This window comes from Misgurnus anguillicaudatus, chromosome 21, assembly GCF_027580225.2.
Source record: "Misgurnus anguillicaudatus chromosome 21, ASM2758022v2, whole genome shotgun sequence".
In the NCBI taxonomy this organism is placed as follows: Eukaryota; Metazoa; Chordata; class Actinopteri; order Cypriniformes; family Cobitidae; genus Misgurnus; species Misgurnus anguillicaudatus.
In genome coordinates, this window is record NC_073357.2 from 27,865,661 (window position 1) to 27,886,292 (window position 20,632).

The window sequence follows — 20,632 nt, forward strand, 5'->3', positions numbered from 1 at the left end:
AGAGCGCAATTCCAAAAAAAGCGCAGATGGGAATGGTAATATCTGCTGATTATTTACTAAAATAGTGTGAATGAAATAACACAGCGCAACAGCTGATTTCCATAATGACCAACGCAATCCACTAAGAGCGGCGCAAATTATTTCAGGGTCGCAAATAAGCAGAGCTGCTCTTAAGTTCAGCACCACAGACATCACAGCGAAAAATTCGAGGTGTGTAATCCCAGCTAACTTAGGGCGTTTTTACACCTGTTTACTTCATGTGCTTTCTCTGATTTGTTAAAACTGTTTCATTTACATTTGGCCACATAAATGTGTCTTGGCAAAGTGGATATGAATCCGATCTTCTACTCCCTCGCAAATACAATATTCTTTACTCCCTCTTAAAAAACTTAAGATGACGTTTATGCAACAAAAGGCAGCACTTACTGTATGTTGTACTGTATGTTGGGCAGGGGATGGGCGTCTCCATGCTCGGCATGAGCTGGAGCACGCAGTTCAGACCAGCATGAGAGTGACGCGCGGTGATTTAATGTACAATTCCATGACAGGGAAAAGCGTTCACCAAACTTTCAAAGTTTTATTTCTTTGTTTAATGTCATTCAAGTTTTTCATTGGACTCTCTTATTGGCTCTAGGAAGCTTTTTACCCTATGTCGTCGCTCCTTAAGCAACGAGCATGTCGTCTTTGTTTGTTTGTCTCTTTGCCGGCTAACTTCCGGGTGGCATGCTTACGTTTGGAAGGAGTTATGCGCTGACATATGTGGTTTCATCAATAAGATGTATTTACACTTGTCCAGTTTTGTCTGAAATGCGTCCCAGACCACCTCCTGAAGTGGTTTGAGCAATCGGATTTAAATCCATCTCGAAAAAGTTTCGGAGGGCATTTACACCTGGTCTTTTTACAATCGAATAGCTATCCAATTAGAAAAAACACATGAAGTGACCAGGTGTAAAAACCTCCAAAGCTATAGTACACTGAAAAGAACTGGAGGACAAAAAAATGAAGGTTTACAAGACGTTTTGAAATGTCTGGTATTGTGTGACTTATCCTAGTGACTGCTCTTTTATTTAATTCAGCAAATTAAAAATAACATGGCTTGACAAACAATATTTTTTAATATAATATGTTCCTCTGGCATTCCAAATAAACTGTAACATGGTAAAAAAATCCTCTGCCTTGTGTATCACACACTCTTTGATCTCTGTGATGCCTCTTTTTAAACAACAAATACAGCCATTTCAAGCACAAAATTATTTAAGACGTGCTTTTCTCGGCGTTAAATAATGCGCAAATACCAGTCATCATAACACACGCGCAGAAATTTATAAATGGTGTTGCGTGATTCATTTAAATAACCTCCTCCCAAAAATGTTGCGTTTGAAAGTGAAACTCCTAGAAATGCATAAAGTATTTTTCAGTCTATAAGCCGCTTTTTTTTCATATCTTGGCTGGTGCTGTGTCTTATAGTCAGGTGTGCCTTGTAAGTCAGTATGAATTAATTTTGACATTTATGAGGCAAGAGACAACATTACCGTCTACAGCCGCGAGGGTCGGCCATATGTTTCTTCTGTATTTATGTAGTTCAATGGATTCAGTAATATGGAATGACGAGTATGCGAACTTCACACTAGTTGGCTTATTTGGCTAATTTAGCCTATTTAGCCTTCCAGGTAAGTTCTGTATGCTATGGTTTATCGTTTAAATAACTGATAATATTACTTTAACGTACAGTTATCTATTCAGCCTGCTGTTCTGTCTGCTATTGTTTAGTTGAATAACTCGCCTTTCCAGATTAAATGTCTGTACTTCGGCTTGGATTTTGTGAAATAATTTTCTAAATGAACGCGACGTAAAGTCCACTGTGACTTATATATGTTATTTCGTCTTAATGACGCATTTTTTGAATGATGCGGCTTATACTCCGGTGCGGCTTATAGTCCGGAAAATACGGTATGCAATAAGATCAGTCACAAAAATAACCAGACCCCACCTTTTCAGCGCTAATTATCAACTGCACGTCTTTCGTAAATCCAGACAGTCGTTATTTAACCCCCAAATGGCGCAAACTGTTAGTAAATCTGGCCCCAAATCTTTGTGTGGAAGCTTTCTGCTTGTTGACTGATTTTTGTCGTATTAATTTTTCATTATTGACCCCATGCTGGCAGGAAGAAAATATGTCAGTGGATATAAGGAGTTTTATTATGTAATATTTGATTCACCCACTGCATGCTGAACTACTTGGGTGACCCCTAGTAGGGTCTACAGTGTTTTTTATTCAATTTAAAAGTGGTAGTTTTCCATTTCTTGATTGTTACTGATTAAATATACTCATAGTGTAGTTGAGTACTCATTACGCTGCATTCCCATTGGTAGTCATCAATTTGTTTCAACGCACATTCGCATAAAGTTGAACTCGGCACTGAGCTCAACTTTGTTGCTTCGCCAGTGGCCGCTGTCATTATAAATGCACTTCTGGTTGCTTTGTTGCTATTAATCAGTGTGAACACAATATGATCAGGTATGTGTAATCTTTCTGCTTGTTTTATTGTTTTTGAAGTGCGCATGTATGTGTGAATGGGTAATTTATTTGGGCAAGTAATGGTAGTTACTGTTTTGATCACACATTCGTAAGTTCTTTTATTAACAGCTCTTTTATACATTTCCAAGGTGTCAAAATGTGTTGAGTTTATGAGGAGGTTCATGGCCCACTCAAACCGTGAAAACCCAGAGGTGAAAGAAAGGCCTTCCATATCAATATCATCAAACACCTTGTCAGGGGAACAATGTTTGTCATTATTTACTTAAAGCCTGATTTGAGCTGTATTGCAGCTCCAAACTCATTGGCCGCCGTCTTGGTTTTCTCTGTGTGTTTGGGAAACGCTGGAACAGTGCGGCTCGGTGTCGGGAAGTTCAACACATATTATCACCCTTTCTCCGTGCCGACCATAATCGACGCAGACAGGGATTGGTTCTCCTCGAGCGATCACTTTCTGCTTCTCATTAGGATGCCGATTGTCTTGCAAACAGTGATTGGTACGTGTTGCACAAACACACAGGAGCGTTTGAAATATGAGGATGTTGAGAGAGCCTTCAAGTTTTCTCAGGGGTCGTCCGCCTGCGGTGCACGCTGGGGTTGTTTGTAGAAGTGTTGTGAAGTTTCAAACATATTAAGACATTTCTTCTCGATGCTTGGTCTGATGTTCTGAGTCCCATATTTTATAGCTTTGTCTTACTTTATTATTATTTCTCGTTCTGTCTCATTGTATCTTGTTCTGTTTGTTTTGACAGCCAATTTCTGTTGAGTCGTTTTTAATGAGCCTTTGTTTAATTAGGAAGGCTGGAAAGAAAAGCCAGCAGCCTCAAACTGTTCACTCATTTCGACCTTAACTACTTTTTCATTCTTCCCCTTCCCTCTCTTTTTCGACCCCCTTTTGCTAATTGTTAACATCCCCCTTTTCTGAACTGTAAAACAAATGCGCTACCGTGAGGTGGGGTGTGGCACACTGAACAGAACGGTGTACATCCATTCCTAAAACATCCACAGATCAAAGCAATTGCTTTTATGTGTATACCGATTTAGCTAGTTTGAAGCTCGTAATACTTGTTCAATATATTGAGTAAAAGTAAAGTTATGAAATCTATGTAATAACATAAACTCTGAATAAAATATCGTGTAATTTTTACTTCCAAATAGTGCAAATTTGTCAAGATATCCTCACGGGATATTTAACATTTGCTCTAACCCTTAAAATGTTTTTAATTAAAATTTTGTTTTGCAAGTAAATTCACATGTAGGCGCTGTTTACATTTGAAAATCTTCTGAACGTTGTACTGAAAGTTCTCAGATCATAAGGTTTATTAGGTCATGAGAAACATAAATTCAGTCAAGTGTGTCCCAGCTTTTGACTGGTGGTGTTTCACAAGTCAATACATCACAATATATCATTGTATCATGATTGAAATCCCACCAGATGTGCTAGACAGATCCAGTTTGTTTCTTTACCGCTATTCTGCACTTCTGCTGCAGAGGTGTACTTTCCTGTTTTGAATTTGTACTAAATTGAAAATTGGTATAGCAACACTACTTGAATTGTTTTCTTGAGCTAAGTGTATTACGCAACGCAATATGATTCCTGTGATAGGTAATTTGTCTGTCCATACTGATTGTGAAAAATGGACGTACAACGGCGCAATCAATCACAAAGCACAGCCAATTAGAACAGTTCTTTGACCAATTCTTTGGCAGTTCATTGAATAGGGCTGTGACGATACATCGCGCTTCCCATTAAAAATACTTGTCTGAAATTGATTATTAATCGCTAGGCTCCAATTCTGTGTTTCATGCACAACTTGTGCGTGTACTACGGCTTACAATGAGTTTATAATATGCATTTAAAAAAAACAACACTCGTCAAACACAATCATTCAAAATATTCTTTATTATAATGAAAATACCTGAAACAATCTGAAGAACAGCGATATAAATATGCCTCTGGATATTTCCTGGAATAGCGTTTGTAATCGTACTTCTTCTGTGGCACAAATTGAGTTTCTGCACGAGAGCGCCCTCTGGCTTTTGGATGTGCCGGCATTTCACCGTAATTTATTAAAATTCATTCTTTGAGAAAACATGCATTTGCAGGATCAAACGTCACAGCCGTAATGAGATCTCTGTAGGGGGAGCTGTCAGCGGCTACATCGGAGAAATAGAAACCGTTTTTAAAGGCACACTGTGGAACTTTTTGGCCACTAAGGGGTTGTTAGACATGTATTTTTCACATCTAGGGCCCGTAGAGGCCACAAGCGCCGTAGAGGCCACAAGTCGCAAAGATAGAGAAGACAACTCTTTAGGTCACAAAGTGTGTCTTTCAGCATGTCATATAAATATAACTTCATGGGTTTTATTAACGCCAAAAAATCACGTAGCTCACGTACCACTCTGCCACCGTGTCACGTGAAATAAGTCTCTCTCTACACTCTCCAAGTAGCCACCAGTAAAATAAAAAAATAGTGTTCAAGCGCAAGACAGGACTGATATATGCAAGCAATATAACATTACTTACTTGACCAAAAGCATGACGGTCAAGTCAGCATCGGTCAGGCACCACTCCTCCTCCGCCCAATATAATTGATCCTCTTCCTTCTTTTTATTCTGTCACTCTCCCGTTTTCTCATTTTGTTGAATGATAGAGATTTTAGCAGGAAATTTGATTGCAGTGTTTGTCCGACTTGTAGAAAGCAACATCATATTCATTTTCAATACTTCCGCCAATCACACTCTTTGTCATCTTTGTCGCAGGGGAAGCACGTGTGCTAGCACACACACACACACACACACACACACACACACACACACACACACACACACACACACACACACACACACACACACACATGCACAAGTACTTGAGAAGTTGTTTTTCTAGCGAATACAGTCAGTTCGTAAGAATAATTTGAAATGGACTATTGGATCACCAATTAACTGTAAACAGTGAACTATTATAAGCATGACAAAGTGAAATGTCTGATGGATGAACTCGCTATTTTAAAGCAATAACAACTTCTGCTGTGTTTGACAGAAGTTAGCATTTTCTGTTCTGTAGAGCAGTGTTTTGTAATGTTTTACTTGAATGCTTCAGTTTTACATAATAAAGACTTTTCTGTTTTGTTTCTATCTTTTATCTTTTGTTTCCATTAATAGTAACATTAACGTTAACCTATTAACATTAATCATATTAACATGTTGTATTAACACATTTATAAAGTCTATTATCGTATCAGCAAAATCATAGATATTATTGATATATTCATTTTTTTGCCAATATTGCACACCTGAGATAGAGAATGGGATGCAAAAATTTTTCGGAAGTAATTTTAACAATGAAAGTGAAATTGAATTGAAATGCATTTACAGTTAATGTAAATTAATCCATACCAGTCATTTCTCTATCTTTTTTGCCTTGCCTTAGGTAAGAGGACCTTTTTGACCATTTCTGCCAATTGCTTCTTTTGCCCATATATATAATTCTTTATACACTTTTATAATATAAAGAACCTTTTTTTCACCATAAAGAATCTTTTGTGAAACAGATTTAGATTGTAAAGGTGCTTTTTAAAGATTTTAAAAGAACCGTTTAGACAAAAAAGTGTTTTCTATGGAATCGTGATTCACCTTTATTTTTAAGAGTGCACCTAGATTAGCGTTGTGTTGGCCTACTGTATATACTGTACAACCACACCTGACAAGGTTTTGTATCAAAATCATATGCCAGTCCATTCTATCCTTCACCACCCAGAACATCCAAACCTAGTTCTGCTACAAAAAAATCTAAATGTTTCCAATCAGACTGAACGATTCAAGCTCGTGAATAAGTAGAACGGCCTCAGCAAGGGACAGGTATCCTTGTGTTTTCATTCCACCATGAGGAAAAGAAACAACAAACATCCCTTATTACTTTGGCCCCTGTGATTTATTATGGCTATTAAACATACAGAGACGGGAGGCCGGAAAACAAGCGTGTTTATTTTTTAATCACTGCAGTGCAACGCATGCACTCTAATCATGTGTAATCGCCTAGTTAGGCCTCAAAGTGCTGCTGACTGATTAGTGGCCGACTGAGTATGATCTCAATACTTGTATCAGAGAGAGAGAGAGAGAGAGAGAGAGAGAGATACGAAATGCACTGGCTTTAATTCCCTATTTGTCAAGCACCGTTCTGCAAACTTGTTGAATTCCAAAAACATGAAACGTTTTCCGCTCATTTATGATTCCATGGCTTCTGTAGATTAGCACATAGGCCACAAACAGTATTTCCAAAGCTGGTGGAGATGGATTAGTGCAATTATACAGGGGAACTCATTCCAAACAGGACACGATCCCTCATGCTTCCCCTTTTCCCTTCTGATTCCACCCAACCTGAACTGTTAAGGTCTATGTCGGTCAGATGGGCGTGTGGGTGTACTGTATACTTTATACAACATTTCTGAGTTTCACAGCCATATGGGCAACTGATGGCCTCTGCCAGCTCAGTCTTCTGCTTCTGTGTAAAGGCAACCTATGTTGTAGCTGTGGCTTGGGGTGTGTGTGTGCTGGTAACATGTACAGAAGGCCCAAGAAGTAACAAATTATAAAAAAGGGAGATAAAATGAGCACCACGAGAAGTAAAAGTTCAAGGGCCAAATTTACTAACAGCTTGCGCCAGGGCAAACCATAATTTTGTCGTTAAATAGCGACTATTGGGATTTACTAAAGATGCACAGTGGATAATTAGTGCTAAAAAGGTGCGGTCTAGTTATTTTTGCGAATTGCAAATGCCTTTTGTAGGAGTTTCTCTTTCAGATGCATAATTTTTGGGAGGAGATTATTTAAATGATTCACGGGGGTGTTATGACTGGTATTTGCACCATTATTTAACTGCCGAAAAAACATGTCTTAAATGACTTTGTGCTTGAAATGGCTGGAATTATTGCTAAGAGTGTCATTATCACAGAAGAACAAAAAAAGACAAAATTGATGTTCGATATACGTGGGTGGATGTTAATATACATGGGCGGCCCGCCCAAGTAAAGTCAATGTTGCTTCTTTTTGAAGGTCTCTTTTTTGTCTTCGTCTGAATTACATTTGTACTTGCTCTTGTCTTGGACTTTTTCAAGATCACAAGTGTAGCATTGTGTAAAAACTTCCTGCTTTAAATGTAATCATTAACTAATGTTATTACTAATGTTGTAACTGTTGTTCTGAATCAGAAATGAACTGGGGATTGTCTCAAAAGTATCAAAATGAATATAAATATGAAAAATTCAAGATGTCATCTACAATGTACTTGTGACTTACATTTTTTCCCACTATTTTGGCGATGAAGATAATTGGGGTTAGGATTATATGGATTTATGTGGATCTTTCAGAAGTGCTGGTCTGGAATTAGTCTCATCCTGTCTTGGTCTTATCTTAGTCTCTCAACACACCCTACACTCTGTCTGGTCTTGGTTTAGGTTTGTGTCAACTACATTACTATCCCAGGGACCAAATACTGATAAACATTTACCACAATTACATTGCAAGTTGCTTTGAATAAAAGTATCATTAAATGCTGTAATATAGATGCGCCAGGAATGACCTTGGGGGCAGTTGGTTAAAGTAATTGCCAAGATGACAAGGTAATATATTATTACTAAATTGTTTTCAGATGCTACTTGTTTTGGTTGTTTGTTATTTAAAGCATTGACATTCATATATCTGAAGTGTGGCTTGAGTGTTCAAATACTTTTTGGATCCACTGTATGCCACAATGATAAAGATTTAAAGGAATATTCCATTTTCTTAAAAGAAAAATCAAGATAATTTACTCACCACCATGTCATCCAAAATGTTGATGTCTTTCTTTGTTCAGTCGAGAAGAAATTATGGTTTTTGTGGAAAACATTGCAGGATTTTTCTCATTTTAATGGACTTTAATTAATAGAGCCCAACATTTAATACTTAACTCAACACTTAACAGTTTTTTTCAACGGAGCTTCAAATCACTATAAATGATCCCAAACGAGGCACAAGGGTCCCATCCAGCGAAACGACCGTCATTTTTGACAAGAAAAATAAAAAATATCCACTTTTAAATCACAACTTCTCGTCTAGGACGAACGCGAAATTCCGCCCCAGTGTTTACAAATGTGTTGAAAGAGGACCGTTCCTATGTTGTTGTATGTCAACTGATACTTATTAATGTCTTTGAGTCAGTTTATTGTTTACAATGGTCCGCAAATTTGCGTTTTATATATGTAACACGTGACCTCCCTACGTCACTACGCATTTACGTTAGATCGGGCTGGACCGGACCTAGACGAAAAGTTGTTGTTCAAAAGAGCATATTTCTATTTTTCTTGTCAAAAATGACAATCGTTTCGCTAGACAAGACCCTTATGCCTCGTTTCGGATTGTTTATAGTCCTTTGAAACTCCGTTGAAAAAAACTGTTAAGTGTTGAGTATTAAATGTTGGGCTCTATTAAAGTCCATTAAAATGAGAAAAATCATCAAAAAACATAATTTCTTCTCAACTGAACAAAGAAACACATCAACACCCTGGATGACATGGTGGTGAGTAAATTATCTGGATTTTTCTTTTAAGAAAATGGAATATTCCTTTAAGCTTTGTTTTTAGCTACGACTAAACCTGAGTTTTTGTTTTTAAATCCACTGGCTTCTAATTTAAGAGAAATCTGCCGTAAAGTTTTTACAGGAGGAAAAGATGAGGTGTCTCCTGAAGCAAAGAAGACATTGTCTTTTTCCTTTCATGCTCTACCCATCCCACATGGACAGAAATAAAGGCTCTCTTATGAAATTACTGTGTATTCTTTTCTCATTTCACCAGATTTAATGCGCAAGTGTTTTCAATGTTCAAGAAGTCCTGTTGTTTTGTTTATATTTTTTGACCCCATCAGATAAAAATCTTACTTTATATAGACTCTTGGCCTTCCAGTCTACTGTTTTCTTTTAGGTTTAGTGTCATATTAATAGCTTTGGATCCCCCCTGAAGTATTAACCTGATTGTCAGGAAAGTGCTGGACAGCAGACAAGGGCATATTTGAGGTTTTTGTCTTGGCGCTTGAATTGTGTGCGTGTGTCTGCATGTGTGTCGGTGAGCGCGTGTTGATGTGTTTAAACAGTATTGTGGTTCTCTCGGCTCTACCAGAGTGCTGCTAAACCCTGGTCTGTGTCTTTGTTAAATTGCATGTAAGCATGGACTTATGTGATTGTAAGTACAACATCATAAGATGATTGTGAGTGTTTCTCATTCATGTGCCCTTGAAGGCTACGTCAGATCAGAATGAAGCAGACTTTTTAATTGGGAAGTTTCTCACATGGGATGTCTAAGAGTGATAAAAATGAGTGGAAAGAAATAAACATGCAAAGAATTCAAATAAATATCTAATAGTTACAGGATCTTCTGGAGTTGGTCATATGTGAATCTCACATGTTTTTCTCTCTATAGGGTAAAGTGGCTCAGACAGCATGCATGTCTGCCTGTAAACACCTGTCCACCTCCTTGCTTCAGCTGCTGTTGGAGTCTGATGTCAGGCAGGTGTCCATGGGAGCCCTGCAGCAGTTCAACGTCGATGTAAAAGAGTGCGAAAGTGAGTTTGATCTTTCCTAACATTGCATTTATTCCAAATAACCCATAAGATGTCTTGCATCTGCTTTCATAATATTTGGAGATTGATTGTGCCTTACGTTGATGCTCAAGTCTAAATGGTGGTGCTGGTCATGATATCTAAATTTCTTGAATCATCCCCAATACAATGTTTTTTGAAAGATTGAGTTGACGAAAACTAAATGAAAGAACGTTATAGGAAAAGATATCGTGTTTGGCTTTGCTCTGCCCATTTTTCGTCACAGCTTTACGCGTGACCACAACGCTTTTTAAGCGTCTAACTCCGAAAAATTAATGGATTGCCCATGATCCTCAGCTAGCACATAGGTCACGGGCAAACAGAGAAAATGCTCCATCACCCAACGGCCACGTCGGACTCACCGTATGCTGCCTTTTTGGTGTGGTTGTTCTTTGGTTAACCGAGCCGTCTGATAAGTACCATATCAATGATCGGTTTCATTTCGAGAGACCGCATTGATCTGGATTTCGCTCCTTTTATTTTTATCCCTCAAACCACACAACTGTGCTTTCATCAAAATGCCACTCATGTAAAAGGAAAAAAATGTTTTTAACCACCCCTCATACTTCTACTTGTCCCAGTCTCAGTGGATGAGGTCACCGTGTTTACGGTTTCTGAAAGTTTGAAGGTTGGGACTTAAGAAATAACACAGAACTAAAATAACTTTTTGAAGATGTAACCACTTGAATGCACAGATGATGTGTCTGTGGTTGGATCCATCAACAGTGTGGACGTGTCTGGGATAGGGAAAGAGTGAGACATGCAAAAGAAAGAGATGAGAAGTTTGAGAGAGATTTGTAATTTATATACAAGATGTGAAAAGCTGTTTTGCTACCATTTGCTTTTGACAACTTATGGCTAATAGATCAGTGTACACCTGGGTTCACAGTTAATTAGATTTTTTTAGTTAACAGCACCTTTAAAGGATAAGTTCAAAATAGCACAATGTCTTAATGTCATTGTGATAAAGTAGGAGATATTACTGTACATTCAGACTATAACATCAAATCCATTCCCAAGTAATGTATCCCATTTCAGTGTTAATTCAAGTACTTATGGGACTCTGTCTCTAAGATTTGCCCCTCCTTGGTCTATTATGCTTTTTTGACGTGTACAGCATCACGAGTGAGTGACGGAACAAGGGAGAGTGTCGTGAGTTACTTCCAGTTCAGTTTAATTGAACATAAAGGTCTTGACAGCTTGTCCCTGCTTATCCTTTGAGAGGTTTCTTAGCATAGCCCCTAATAGGGCTTTATGCTGGTATGTGGCAGTTAGGTGAAAGGCTGAGGTGTTCGCTTTTCTTGCGTCTTGATGAAATGTGCCCTGACACGTCACGTGATCCGTGCTGCCTTTGGCAAAGGTCTCTTTCCTGTAAAAAGACAAATGGGAAAGTTCGAAAAATTGACAGTCTTGGGCAGAGACGTGCCAACAAAAGCGCAAGCTAGCTGGGTAAGCAGTCGCTGGCTCAGCGTTTGCGGGGGTCAGAAATAAAGATGGCAGGCGTGTAATTCGCGTGAGAGGCAAGAAAGGCATGCAGCATCACAAGGTGAAAAGGATTTCTACTGGCCCCAGCTTGTTTTGTCTCCGTGTGTCAAATGTTCCGTTTTTAAGAATGGTCTAAGCTGCTTGTTTACGGGTTACTGTCCAAAGGCAGAGAAAGGTCCCAGAAACCACTCTACAACTCCTGCACTCCCCACAAACCCCCAGCCCATTGGCTTTTCACAAGTGTTGTCGGGCCCTTTGCTCAGTACCACACCACTGGTCTAGGACAGTGGACTCATGGGAATGGGCGTTAGGTTTAGGGTTACGGGGTAATGGCAGCTCCTTCATCCCACGCATCGGCTCTATGTAGATTGTCACATCAAGGTTAGGGAGAATTAATGAGAGTTTGATGATGATTTTTTTCCGAATGGGCCGCACAAAGCCAGTGGCAGACCCAGAGACATGACTCTGTGGCAGGGGCTGCCCCGAACCACCCAACTAACCCTTCCCCTCCCTGCCAGCACCCCCAAAACCTTCAAAGCTCCCCCTGCATTTCACTTCCCCCGCCCCCACCGAACCTCCCCCTGGCCGCCCCTTGTCCCGGCTGGCATCCGTCTGCCAATCTCCAGCTCCAGGGCGAATTCCCTGCTCTCTTTATCCCTCTCTCGTTCCCACAGGGTTTGCCAGGGCCGGCCCGGTGCCTGGCTTCCAGGGGGACACTCTGCTGCTCGCCTTCATCGACTTGAGACAAGTAGGTCTTTGTTTTTTTCCACTCCTTTTTCTTTTCTTTCATTCTTCTTTCCCCCTTTCTTCTGTTTTCTCCTGTTTACCCCTCAACATCCCCCCCACTTTCTCTTATTCTCCCCTTTACGGCCAACCCCAACCCCCTAAACCTTCACGCTAGCCTTGGTTTTGTTTGAAGGTTTAATGTGTGAGCCAGTGTGTGTTTGTATTCATATCTGTGGTCCCAAGGCCCAGCCAGTTATTCACCTTTGGGTGGTTTTCTGTTTATCATTCTGCTGTTTGGTCTGGAGGTGGCCTCAAGACCTCCTTGAGTTAAGGTAAGACTTTTCAGCTCGTTCTTTACGGGTCACCTTATCCTATTTGCACCTCTACACGCATCAGGATTGATTAGACATTGCAGAGCTGGAACCATTGATTAAAAAACATTGCCCATACCATTGCTCTAACTTTTTTAACAATTTTAACACATTGAACAGAACATTAAAGGGGGTCGCACACCGGATGAGAAGCGTTGTGTCTAGGACAACTCAGAGGTATCGTACATTGGAAGTGCACATTAAATAGCGCAAGCTGGGTCAGATAGCGTCTACTTCAAAATGCAAAATATCCGTTAGCAGCCAGTGTTAATCGCTAACGATTTGAGACAAATATGATTTTATTTAATGTTAAACTATGTGAGTGCCGTTCTGTGGCGCGACAGGGGTTTGTGGGTGTTACGATTCTCCAAATCCTTGATTCGATGACATTTTCGATTCTAAGGTCACAATTCGATTCTCGGTTTTTACTTTTTTTGAAAGATAAAAAAGCTATGCCATTATTATTATTTGCATGGGGGTTTGTGGGCTTCACTTTACGCGAGAGAGCTTGTAGAGAGAGGCTTCCTTCTTGCACGCACATGGACTTAATGCACGTGTCATGGACTCCTAGCATCTGAAATAAATCCAGTGCGTCATAAGCAGCTGCGCTTCTCCCCTCTCACGTGCACGCGCTCTCGCATCTAATTCTGTCCGAAGTCTAAGCATAAATTAAAGTAGTAATCCTTACGTATTTGTTCAGTTTTATGCGTCATATCACTAGGTAGTAATGTTTATGATATGTATTTCAAGGAGTTGTAGCAATACATCCAGCGTGTTTAAAATATAAATCGGTTTACGCTAGACCGATGTTTTTAAAGCCACCTCTGAGAGTTTTTTTTCCAGGCTGGGCAAGCCGACCTAACATGACATGGGGGTGTGGCAGCATCGACGATCCCATTTTTTATTTTAAGTTCGAGGTTGTAATAAATTTTGATCAATTTCAATTTTCAATCGAAATAGTGACACCCTTATTGAGCAGTGTCCAGAGTCACAGCGGACAGACGTCGACAGGCGCCCCCAGTGTGCGTACATTAATGGAAATTCATGTGTTCTGTTTTTAGATTCATGACGCGGCGAGGCGCTTCTCGTCTGGTGTGCGACCCCTTTTAGGTAATGTTGCAACCAGACAGTTTAAAGCATATTTATCTCGGCCCATCATTCGATAACTTCTGTTTTAATGCAGTTCATTTGACTATTAACAAAGTGATGTTGTCAAAGTCATGGCCTAGCAGTTCATGCGAATGCTCCAGAAACATAAAGCACTGGTTTTCAGATAAAAAATTAAAGCTGTGTCCTACTTCTCGCTCTTTCTATCATTTTCTGTCATCTTTCTTTATAGTAAAAAAGACAATAACCCAAAAGGAAATAAATTTGTCCAATCATGCATCCGTTTTTACTAACCTCCACATAACCACAGTTTGTTTTAGGCGCATCAAGTGAAAGTTTGCAAGAAAGCGGGTGGGAAGAATGTAGCATGTGTGTGTGTGTGTTCTTAAATTCACAGATCTAGAGAGGATGGGAAACAATAATCGTGGGGTTATAAGGGTCCATATTTGGGACCCCCTCCCTCGTTGCCAAAGTGGCCAACCTGGGCTGATGTCAGGAACTGAGAGGGAATGACGGATGAGCTGGATGCTCGGGGAGTACTGGATGAATGAGCTGACAGACAGTGACGAATAGCTCTTTCTTCCACTAAAACAATCCCGTTTTGTCCCGCCTGCCATCATGATGCAGTGCCACTTGTTTTCCATTTAGTTTTTTTTTAAACCTAACTTCACCATGAAGGCGCTTGTGTGGTTTTGCTTTGTTTTGTTTTTTTTAAGAAAGAAGAAAAAGGATGCTAAAGAAAAGAATAAACCAAAAAGCGATTTTGCTTTTTTAATGTCATGTTTTGCTTTTGAGCTGTCATGATGCATGGCTCTTTACAAGGATATCTTTCATTATTATACTGTTATTGTTATTGTAATTTCAAAAGCATCAGATGGAAGTTGGTAGAGGTGCACGTAAGCCCCCTTACTCCCTTTTTCTGAAGAGGTGCCTTTTTCAAGGGGTTGTTCTGTTGATCGGAGACGTCAGAACCGTTCTGTTGACCCAGGCATCCCCCTGCGTGCCTGGCCCTGAATACGCCCGATAAATCAACCTGAAGGGCCCGTTTGTGTCCCAGTCTCCCGGGTCCTGGGATGGGGCTGCGGGTCAGTCCTTCTGGAGATAGACAACGGAAAGGTCCGGAAGCCATGGGAGGGGTTTTGGTTAGAGCCTGGAACCTGGATTCGCTCTCCTATCTGAAAAGAATACAAAAAGAACATCCAGACTTTGCTTCAAAGCGTATTAGATGGTGAGGAATAAGTAAAGAATGAAGAAGAACTGATGTAACGAAAGGACATAATGAATGCTCAGACATTCTCATAGTCTCTAGCGACATTCACACAGCAGAAGAATTTTGATATCAGTCCTATTTGGAATACACGGATGTGAGGCAGAATGACAAACTTTTTACAAAAATACTATTATTAGAAATAAACTTGAGGCACAACTTCTCTCAAAGTGATTGCTATAGTTATGTCACCATATTTGATGATCGATCTTCATGCATTAATCAATCATTTGATTTGATTGAAATTTAATCAGAAGACTTTAGAATCTACCACTCGAGTCTTGTGCAACTGTTTGTCATTTTTTGAGATTAAAAAGGTCTCATCTCCATTCAATTTGGTTGTACAGTCTACAAAAACAGATGCATTCTTCAAAATAACTTCTTTCGTGTTTCATTTAGGAAAGTAATATGAATTTAAAAAAGGATTAAGGGTGAGCAAATAATGACAGACATTTCTTTTTTGGTGCACACAAGAAAAACAACCAAACTGCACAAACATGGAACTGAAGTGCACTCTAAACTGTCATCTCAAGAACATGTAACAACATATTGACAAAAAAAAGATTTAGCCGCAAAAAATGTCTCATTCTTTGTCAGTCTTTTGGCGGGTTACAAAGAGTAATTCACTAGTTTAAAACAACAGGTATAAAATTCGAAGTTTATATTGTAAATGATAGGCTCAGTGCTGCGATTCTATATTTAGAAGGCTTATTTTAGCAGATTATATCAGGGAAGGTTTGTGGTGATGGGAACCCTTGGCTGGCCTTGGTGTGGGAGGCCTGCTGGTCTCTGCGGTCAGGCTGCTCCCCCCAGCAGCGCACAGTCTCTGGCCCGCTCCCTACCTCAACTCTTGCCCTGAATGTTCTGCTTTCTCAAATTCCTCTCAGGTTTAGAGGGAGATGTCTGAAGCCAGCAGGCTAATGCGTGGGTGATGCGGAGGCTCTTGTGTGCTCGCAGGGCTGTTTTATGGGATTGACTTAACACATGCATCATTTAGTGGAATTCATCAGCTAGTGTGTGCTGAATCTGGCCAATTATTTCTGTCAACTTTGACTAATTTGATCATTAACTGCATGTGGTCTTTGGAGTACCACACACACACATCAGCAGAGACTGAAAGGCCTGTAGTATTTTGGCACCCTTGTCGAGGTACGTAACGGCCACAAGGAATTTCAGAGGTTAAGTTGTGATAGCTTGCTACAATCCATTTATGCCATTGACGCAGCCAGTGGTGTCTTCTCTCCCCACTCCTCATGGTTTGTACAGGGGGGCGGGTGAAAGTTTCTCTGTTACCCTGAATTTTAAAGCCATGAGGCTGCTATGCATTCCTGTGGCCTGTCCACAGGCATTATACCAGAATTCCTGGAACGTTCGTGAAAGGATTCAGTGTAATATGCTTTTATTCTTTCTAACTCTTACCAATCTTCTTTCTTTGGCCTTGGTGGTAAATCCTTACACCAGTGCCACAGTTAAAGGCTTTAGATCTGCCTTTCTCATACCACTGGGCCACCTTCTTATTGTCTGGACCCTTCAGGCTAGAAGTCTCACCATTACGGTTAACCTTATGTATCTTTCTTAATCTGGTGGTTTGCCCATAACTTCCCCAGTCAGTTGTCTCCTCAGTGTCTTCTCTTTGACTTCCATTATCGGTCTCATTCATCACTGTCACCTCTCCTTTGGTTGAAGTGTCTCTGTGTTCTGACTTTTGACTGAGATCATCAAAGTCCTGTCGGAAATGATCATGAGTTAAAGTTTGAGAAGAAATGAATGCTGAATTGTAATCTGCGTAATGTTCTGGAACAATCCAGTGATTCCATGCAATGGTTACTTTGGAGACATTTATAGGCTTTTGTTTTTGCATGTGTGTTTTGGTAATTGCTAAACAAACTCCGAGTCCGCTAGTGACCCATAGTAAGAAAAAATGTTGTTCCGGCAACAGGGTGCAAGGCGGGGACATGTTGGTGGACCAGAAGTGGAAAGGCCTTCTCTGAAAGGAGTTCACTGTGGTTTAGGGAAATTTGCTGCTTGCTCCCAGTTCTCAGTCAGCAGCCTCCTTCGGAGAGGCAGGGAATCTGGAGAATGTTCTTTAGGAAGACTTCTCGTAATGAAACTTGCAATTTTTTTTTCTTTTCCAACTTCTTACTGCACTATAGTTCTAATTTGGTAAACCATATACATCTAGCTTCTTCAGACACTGCAGTAGAGAATGAAGAGAAAGGAAAAAGTATTAAATTGGAATTTAGAAATTTGCACTGTGGAGAAATACTAAGTTTGAATACTGCAGACTGTAAAATGTTTGACAGGCTCGTACAATACACAGAGCTTGCCAAAACAGAAATCTGGTGCAGTGTTATATACTTAATAATAATAATAATAGATACACTAATAATATACTTTAAAATTAGGCTTTTTCCAATGTAAAATCAAATCAGTTGTTTGTGGAACTGAAGGAAGCTCAGTAAAATGGGGATGTCCCAAACGCTTACAGTATGTATTCCTTTTTTTAGACAGTTACCGCTCAACATGTGCTAACATGTACGCTGTTGGGAAAAAAATGACGTTGATCTATACATGACACAATTTTCTTATTATGTTTCGGTACGTTTCTGGTTGAGTAAATGTGAAAGGCAACAACCTGTTTTACAGATGTCCGGGAAGACAAAATGAAAGTGACTAACAGTGTACATTAGATTTATGAGTCAGACATATTGTTATCATGAATTATGAAGTGGAAATTCTGGTTAATGGCTAAGTGAAGGTACGGTGCATGTAAAGGTTATTTGTGAATTTCGAAACCGGAACGTAATCCTGGATGCGGGATTTCCAACAGTTTCCAAACTTGTTTGGTATTTCCCAGTCATTCCTCGTGTCTTTGAAAAAATAAATCAAGTGCTCGGTGCTCAAAGGTCTGCAGTCTGTGTGAATGTAGTCTTTATCTTTTGCTCTCATACACACATATATCACTGCAGGCCCACAACTAGATACAGTCACAAGTGTTGTCATATCAGCAAAGGTTTCTTTAAAAAAGTAGGGATGTTTACAATTAATCAATCTTCGATTAATTGTCGATAAGAATTAAATGGAATAAGCAAGATCATGCACGTGTGTGCAGTGCATGCGCAAAACACATACAGTCGGAGAAAAAAATGAAGCGAGCGCGCAGAAGTTAAAGTAGCCATGATCACAAAGATGCTCGATGCCAAACACACACCTGGGCTTTTTAACGTCAGGTGAGACGAGGCTGGCTGCCAACGCAACAAATCTAATAGGGTCCGATACAGAAAATGTGAATACGTTTGGGATACTAAAAGCAAGGCTCGGGAAGCCTGCAAGATTAACATAGCAACGCTGCTAACCCTGCTATACACGGGGAAGGAGACCAGAAGCCATTTTTTTTATGAACAGATTAAAATGTAATCTTAAATTCTTGCAAGAAACTGTAAAATGTAAACTGTAACTTACTCTCGTAACACTCTGAACGCCCACAACATATAAAATTGATCATCATTATTGACTGGCTGAGGCACTACATGCTAGCCAAGTTAACCGTTGTGTGTTTTCTAATGGAAGTACACCGCAGGTCTAAGCTGAGGTGACGACGAGAAAAGTGCCCATCGTGGATATAATTACAACAAATGGTGTATCAACGATTTAGAAAGCGAGGTGAACAACAAGAAAAATAACACTTGATTTTGACATGTCATGGACTTACATGCCACTGTTGCAGAGTGCCCATGTGAGGCGGAGTTATACACCATGTCTATTAGTCATTATATTTCATTACGAGATAAGTTTAAATTGATGATTTTATCATAACACCAGCTACATTTGACTCATTTTACAATCCCACTATCATGTTATTTAGACAAAATAAAATCTTTTAATTTGTGCGAGGAAGGTGGCGTTTTTACGCACAGTTTTATGTCATTGGCTATGTGCCACTGCAGTAAAGGCTTTTTGCACTATTACAGTTAACGATAATTCGATTGATTGATCATCAATTTAAACAATCATAGAATATGGGAAATTGCATATATTGACATCCCTAGAACAAAGTTTGTTTCACTAACAGTACTGTTTTATTTGATATCCAATTCAGGCTTATCTGTTTTATGTCATATGCTAACACTTTGATGACTCCAAACATACCATGTGACTGATAGGTGGGTTTATTTTCAACTTTTCGGAGCAGCCTGTCTGAAAGTGACTAGTGAGAGTGGTGGGGGTGGACGAAACCACATTCTCTCTCAGTGACGTAGGATGAACGGGACCTCAAGTGTGTGTTTGTGTTTTTAATGGAGCCTCTTGGTCAACCGTCGTCTCCCCGAACCATAACGTGCAAGGTTCAGTAGCCGGGGTCAGACAGTGAAGGTGTGCTAGAAAGAAGAGACCGAGGATGAAACCATATGGCTTGTGGTCTACCCCTCACCTCCGTCAAACCCAGCCTCCCACAGATCTGCTCTCTGTGTGGTTCTTTTGGGAGAGCAAGGAGGTTTGAAAGAATGGAGACTGCCACAAAACTTCGATTGTACAAGCAAACAAACTCTCCTAGATTTTTCTGTCTTTGCTTATGGAAAAAACGTGAAAACGAATGAGATGGAGTGGAAACGTAAGAAGGAGAAAGAACAGGATATGACACAGTCGCTGCTCTCCTCGGACCTTTTCTCCATAGATTCCCTAAACAAGCCACTGACAGGTGTCACAGTTTAATCGTCCCCCCTCTTGCTTCCTCTCAATGCCCAGAGAGTGTGTCACGATTAAATCCATCACCCCTGCTCCTTCTCAATGGCTTGCTGGTGTGTGTCAGTGAAAGGCCTGTTTGAGTCACTGTCACAGGTCTCCAGGGGTCAGACGGATGAGCTGCCCTGCTTGTATGGAGTCAGTGAGGGAGCAGATATTTCCTGAGCAGGGGGTTGACATCTCTCTTTGCAATATGGTCCCATTCAGCCAGCCCTATGAGGATGGCACTGACGTAGTTTGTGTGTGTGTGTAAGTGTTGGACAGAGAAAGAAACTGTCAACTGAATCCAGCTTCTTTAGCTCACCCATTTCCATCTTTCTCTATTTGTTATTTATGCGTTTCTTTCTTTATGACTTGCTTAACCTGTAGGTAACCCTAGGAAGCCACAGCAGTTCTGTTTTGAGTTAGGTCAACTTGAACTGTGTAATGAATGTGTAATCAAAACCTTGTTATGAGGGTGCACCAATATGGGTTTTTTATTGGCCAATGTCTAGCAGGTTGTGCTAATGGCTGATATAATGTTGTTGTGTTATCACATAATTGAATGAGTTTTTCCTTATACCTCTACCATCTTTGCTGATATGCATTTACGGTAAAGCTGCCTTGTAACAGCGCAAGCTTGTGAACGCTATTCAAATAATCTTGCATTGAACATGGATCACTGCTCCATATTAGGACTTCATCCTCAACATTTTGCTTTCCTGTTTAATGTATTTATTTACTTGGAGGCAAAGCTACTTTGTTAAATTTATCACTCATCATATTACAGTA

General features: G+C 40.0%; 1 protein-coding gene across 3 annotated transcripts in view; it reads left to right on the forward strand.

Annotated features, from left to right (window-relative positions):
• exoc6b (exocyst complex component 6B) overlaps nt 1-20,632 on the forward strand; it is a 167,134-nt gene that overhangs the window by 125,365 nt on the left and 21,137 nt on the right. For all 3 annotated transcript variants that reach the window (XM_055200381.2, XM_055200396.2, XM_055200390.2), the window contains 2 exons: nt 9,988-10,129; nt 12,325-12,398. In XM_055200381.2, coding sequence (XP_055056356.1) covers nt 9,988-10,129; nt 12,325-12,398 — 216 coding nt within the window. The remainder of the gene's footprint in view (nt 1-9,987; nt 10,130-12,324; nt 12,399-20,632) is intronic.